This window comes from Hylobates moloch, unplaced genomic scaffold, assembly GCF_009828535.3.
Source record: "Hylobates moloch isolate HMO894 unplaced genomic scaffold, HMol_V3 SCAFFOLD_15, whole genome shotgun sequence".
In the NCBI taxonomy this organism is placed as follows: domain Eukaryota; kingdom Metazoa; phylum Chordata; class Mammalia; order Primates; family Hylobatidae; genus Hylobates; species Hylobates moloch.
The window spans coordinates 94,269,241-94,274,796 of NW_026652290.1; the positions used below are offsets into that span (position 1 = coordinate 94,269,241).

At 53.4% G+C, this 5,556-nt stretch overlaps 1 protein-coding gene across 1 annotated transcript in view; it reads left to right on the forward strand.

The window, feature by feature from the left end:
- The window catches only part of ARRDC5 (arrestin domain containing 5), a 13,212-nt gene that overhangs the window by 1,615 nt on the left and 6,041 nt on the right, over nucleotides 1–5,556 (forward strand). Inside the window, exons 2-3 of the mRNA XM_058428127.1 lie at nucleotides 4,612–4,770; nucleotides 4,947–5,293. Of these exons, the coding sequence (XP_058284110.1) occupies nucleotides 4,612–4,770; nucleotides 4,947–5,293 (506 nt within the window). The remainder of the gene's footprint in view (nucleotides 1–4,611; nucleotides 4,771–4,946; nucleotides 5,294–5,556) is intronic.

Sequence of the window (5,556 nt, forward strand, 5' to 3'; positions counted from 1 at the left end):
CTTTTTTTTTTTTTTTTTTTTTTGAGATGGAGTCTCGCTCTGTCACCCAGGCTGGAGTGTAGTGGCGCGATCTTGGCTCACTGCAAGCTCCGCCTCCTGGGTTCACGCCATTCTCCTGCCTCAGCCTCTCCGAGTAGCTGGGACTACAGGCGCCCGCCACCACGCCCGGCTAATTTTTTTTGTATTTTTAGTAGAGATGGGGTTTCACCGTGGTCTCGATCTCCTGACCTCGTGATCCGCCCGCCTCGGCCTCCCAAAGTGCTGGGATTACAAGCGTGAGCCACCGCGCCCGGCCATCCCTAAAAATCTTTAACAGCTCTATTGAGATAATGGTTCAGATAATATAAAGGTCACCCTTTTAAATCATACAGTTCAGTGGTTTTATTTTACTGTGTTGCTTTTGAGACAGTCTCGCTCTGTTGCCCAGGCTGGAGTGCAGTGGCAAGATCTCTGCTTACTGCAACCTCCCCTTCCCGGGTTCAAGCGATTCTTCTGCCTTGGCCTCCCAAGTAGCTGGGATTACAGGCACGCACCACCATGCCTGCCTAATTTTCATATTTTTAGTAGAGACAGAGTTTCACCATGTTGGTCAGGCTGGTCTCGAACTCCCGACCTCAGGTGATCCACTTGCCTCGGCCTCCCAAAGTGTTGGGAGTACTGGTGTGAGCCACCGTGCCCGGCCAGCTTAGTGGTTTTAGTGTAGTCAATACAGTTATGCAGCCATCACCACCATCTAATTACAGAACTTTTCCATCCACGCAAAAAGAAACCTCACACCCTTCCACAGTCTTGCCCTGTGTCCCTCCCCCAGCCCCTGCAAGCCACGAATCCTGTTTCTGTCCTTATGGATTTGCCTGTCCTGGACATTTCATATAAATGGAATTATACAGTATTCTTTTGTGTCTGGCTTCTGTCACTAAGGATGGAATTTTCGAGGTTCATCTGCATTGTAGCCTGTGTCAGAGCTTTATTCCTTTTCATGGCTGAGTAATATTCCACTGTACAGATGGGCCACCTTTCTATAATCCCCGTTTGACTTGTTTTAAGACATAGTCTTGTTCTGTTGTCCAGGCTGGAGTGTGGTGGCATAATCTCGGCTCACTGCAACCTCCACCTCCTGGGTTCAAGTGATTCTCCTGCCTCAGCCTCCCGAGTAGTTGGGATTACAAGTGTGCACCACCATGCCTGGCTAATTTTTTTTGTATTTCTGGTAGAGACAGGGTTTCGCCATGTTGGCCAGGCTGTTCTCGAACTCCTGACCTCAAGTGATCTGCCCTCCTCGGTCTCCCAAAGTGCTGAGATTACAGGTGTGAGCCACTGTGCCTGGCCTATATTGTTTTTTATTTTTAAGAGACAAAGCCTCACTTTGTAACCCAGGCTGGAGTACAGTGGCATGATCATAGGTCACTGCAGCCTCGACCTTTTGGGCTCAAGGGATCCTCCTGCCTCTGCCTCCCAAAGTGCTGAGATTACAGTCATGAGCCACGAAGCCCAGTCCCCATCTGCTTTTTTTTTTTTTTTTTTTTGAGAGTCTCCATGGCCCAGGCTGGAATGCAGTGGTGTAATCTCAGCTCACTGCGGCTTCCTCCTCCTGGATTCAAGCGATTCTCGGGCTTCCCCCTCTCGAGTAGATGGGACTAAAGGCATGCACCACCACACCTGGCCGATTTTTGTGGAGACGGGGTTTTGCCGTGTTGGCCAGGCTGGTCTCGAACTCCTGGGCTCAAGTGATCCTCCTGCCTCAGCCTCCCAAAGTGCTGGGATTACAGCCACTGTGCCTGGCCTCCCATTTCAATTTGTTAATGCAGCAGACCAACCCATAAGAGGGAGGGGCACCTATTGAAGCATTGAACATTTTTGCACTCCACACCTTGCCTGTCTAGAAAGATTGATGGAGACCAGTCAGAAATTGAGCATTTGGCCTGCTAATTGGGGATTCCTTGACGTCTGAAAGCCAAGCCAAGCCTCTTGGTCTTGTTTAGGGGGAGGTCCCCAAGCATTCCCTGCCCCAGTCCTTTGTGAGATTTGCATCTGACTGCAAAGGATGGAAGAAAACCAGGGCAATTAGGTGAGTGTTCCCTAAATTAATCTGCCTATTAAAATATTCTAAAGAGCATTTCCTTCCTTTTTGGAGGATGAGGACTTCTACTTATCTGACAGCAATTCTAGTGTGTTTTTAACATTTTAATATGAAGAGTTTCCAAAATTTGGAAAGAATCGGATTTGGAAAGAATCGGATGGTGAACCCGCAAAGAGACCTACCGTCTAGATTCTATGATCATGTTAAGTTTTTCTCATAGTAGGTGGCATTAAAACTTTGTCTAAGCAAAATAAAGTGGAGAACCCATTTGGGTTCCTTGGTTAAAAACATTTATATTGTCTGTGAAATCTAAACACCCCCACTGTCTTAGAGAATATACTTGGAAGTAGAACAAAAAGCCCAATGTATGTGGTATGTGGGGTAGGGACTCCTTCCCTTCATGATTGCACTTTTTTTTTTTTTTTTTTTTTGAGACAGGGTCTCATTCTGTTGCCCAGGAGTGCAGTGGTGTGATCATGGCTCACTGCAGCCTCGACCTCCTGGGCTCAAGTGATCCTCAGCCGCCAAAGTAGCTGGGACCACAGGCATGTGCCCCCACAATCAATTCGGTTTTTATTTTTAGTAGAGAAGAGGTCTCGCTGTGTTGCCCAAACTGGCCTGAAACTCCCGGGATCACGTGATCCCACCTTGGCCTCCAAAGGGCTGGGATTACAGGTATGAGCCACTACACCCAGCCTGTTTTTAAATTTTATTTTTACTTTTTATTTTGAGACGGGATTTGACTCTGTCACCCAGGCTGGAGTGCAGTGGTGTAATCAACGGCTCACTGCAGCGTCCACTTCCCTGGGCTCGGGTGATCCTTTCGCCTCAGCCCCCGAATAGCTGGGATTATAGGCGTGTGTCACCACGCCCAGCTTTTGTAATTTTTTTTGGTAGAAACGGAGTCTTGCTATATTGCCCAGCCTGTTCTCAAACTCCTGGGCTCAAGTGATCTGCCCGCCTCAGCCTCCCAAAGTGCTGCGATTCCAGGCATGACCTAAAATTAAATCTCAACTCCATGTGGAATATATGAATATGGTCCCGTAAGAATTTAAAACACCTAGAGCTGCTTAAATTCTCCTTTGACTTCTCTTTCTACCAGCGTGCAACTTTCCTTCTCTCCCCAAGGATTAAATTAGTTTCTTCAGTTTAGGAGTACCTTTTTCTGTGCATTGACAAGCTTGTGTGCTCTTAAAAACCTCACGATACCGGTTTCTGTGTGTGTTTCCATATTTATTTTATTGAGTACAGGATTCTGGACCCCTAGCTCAGCAGTTGGGAGATACTTCATGATTGCATACAGATCGGCCTTCTCTTTTTTTTTCTTTTTTCTTTCCTTTCCTTTTTTGAGACAGAGACTCACTCTGTTGCCCAGGCTGAAGTGCAGTGATCTCGGCTCACTGCAACCTCTGCCTCAGCCTCCGCAGTAGCTGGGATTACAGGCATGCACCACCATGCCTGGCTAATTTTGTATTTGTTAATAGAGACAGGTTTTTGCCATGTTGGCCAGGCTGGTCTCGAACTCTGGACCTAAGGTGTTCCACCCGACTCGGCCTCCCAAAGTGCTGGGAGTACAGGTGTGAGCCACCGCGACCGAGCCACAGCACGAGGGCTGGCCTCCTTTTCAATTGCTACATAGTAAGTATTCCAGAGTACTGATTGCTATTAAGTTACTTCTCTAATCCCCCACTGATGGATATTTAGTGAAAACATTGGAAACAGTTGCAGACAGCCCTGCCGCCCGCATTCTTGAATTGTGTAAGCTCCAGACCTTTTCTCTGGGTACATCACCTCCAGGAAGAACTGCCGGCTGGGTTATAGGGTGGATGCACTTAGAATGTGACATTAGAAAATGTCAAATTGCCCAATTTACACTCCTGCCAGTCCAAATGGGGACATGCCCACAACCCTGCGTGGTCCAGTACATAATGCTCATTTCGTGAAGTCACAGGGTCAAATCTTTCTCCGTGCCTCATCCCACTTACTCCTTGCAACATTCTCAAGAGGCGGGTAGAAGGGGTGTGGCCACTACCGTCATATCCATTGCACAGTTGGAAACAGACTCAGCGAGGTTACTTTGCTGGAGGCCAACCACAGTGAGGCATGGGGCCCGGCTTAGCTTTGAACCCAGGTCAGAAAGCACCAAAGCTCATTCTCTCCCATACATTTTAGGGAACTCGGGGAGAGGGACCCTAACTATTCGGAAGGCCTTGCCCCTTGGCAAAGGTTTGTTGATTGCGATGGGAATAGATCTGCGGGGGCGGGGTGGAGGCTCTTGCTGCTTTACCCTATGTTCTCGGTTCTCCTCCTTTGCAAAACGGATCGCTACGTCTCCTTGCTTGGCACTTTGCAAATTGGGGAACTCTACGCCCACATTCCGGCCACGGGTTTCGAACCTCCAGCCTGCACGTTCCCGGCCGGTGCTGATGCTGTGCTGGGTCTCACGTACTCAGCCGCCGCCTGATAACCAGGGCGGGGCCCGGAGCGTGCGGGCAGTGATTGGCACCCACCCCAGCCTGTCCGCGCCTCAGGCTGGCCCCTCAAGCCAATGCTGGCTCCTCTCTGTGCGGTCGTCGGGCGGGCCCTGAGGCTCCCTTGTCAATCCGAGGCCCAGCTGCCGTCGGGTTGGTCGCGGCAGCCTTGGCTGGCGTGCGCCCCCTCCAATGAGAACGGAGCCGGTCAGCGGGCACGTGGGTGGGCGCCGGCGTGTCCCCGCCGGTCTGCCAATGAAGAGGCGAGGCCGGCGTTTGTCCCCGCCCAATCGCGGTGCGCGTTGGGAGGGCCGTGCGGTGTTGATGGGCCCGGCGGAGGGGAGGGGCGGAGCTGTCAGCTCCGGCCAATGGGCGCTCGGGCGTGGGTCTGGCAGCCAATGGCAGTCGGGGCGGAGCTGGCGCGCGGCCTTATAAGCCCCCCCTTGAGCGCTCGCGGAGGGCTCGGTCGCCAGCAACCGAGCGGGGCCCGGCCCGAGCGGGGCCTGGGGGTGCGACGCCGAGGGCGGGGGAGCGCGCGCCGCTGCTCCCGGACCGGGCCGCGCACGCCGCCTCAGGTGAGCCCACGGGGAGGCCGCCCGGCCGTGTCCGAGCGCGGACCCCGGCGCCATGGCCGCCCCCGCGTCGCGGCTCGGGGCTGCGGGCGCGCCCGGGACTCGAGGCCCAGGCCTCGGGCGCGGCCTGCTCGGGCCGGGCCTCGCGCTTTGTCCGGGCCGGCGGGGCGGTTGGGGGCGTGTTAACCGCCCGGCCCGGGGGCGCCCGCTGGTTTTCGGGCGGGGGCGGCGGGGCCGGACAATGGCGGGGCGCGCCCAGGGGCGGGAGCGGGGGCCCCTTCCCGGGCCGGGGGCGCGCGGGGGCTGGGCGCAGACGGCCCCGGCGCCCCGCACAAAAGATGACAGCGTGGGTGGCCCCGGCCGGGCCCTTTTATCACCCAGGACAACCCTCAGCCTATTATTATTATTATTTTTTAAAGAAAGCAAGAAAAAG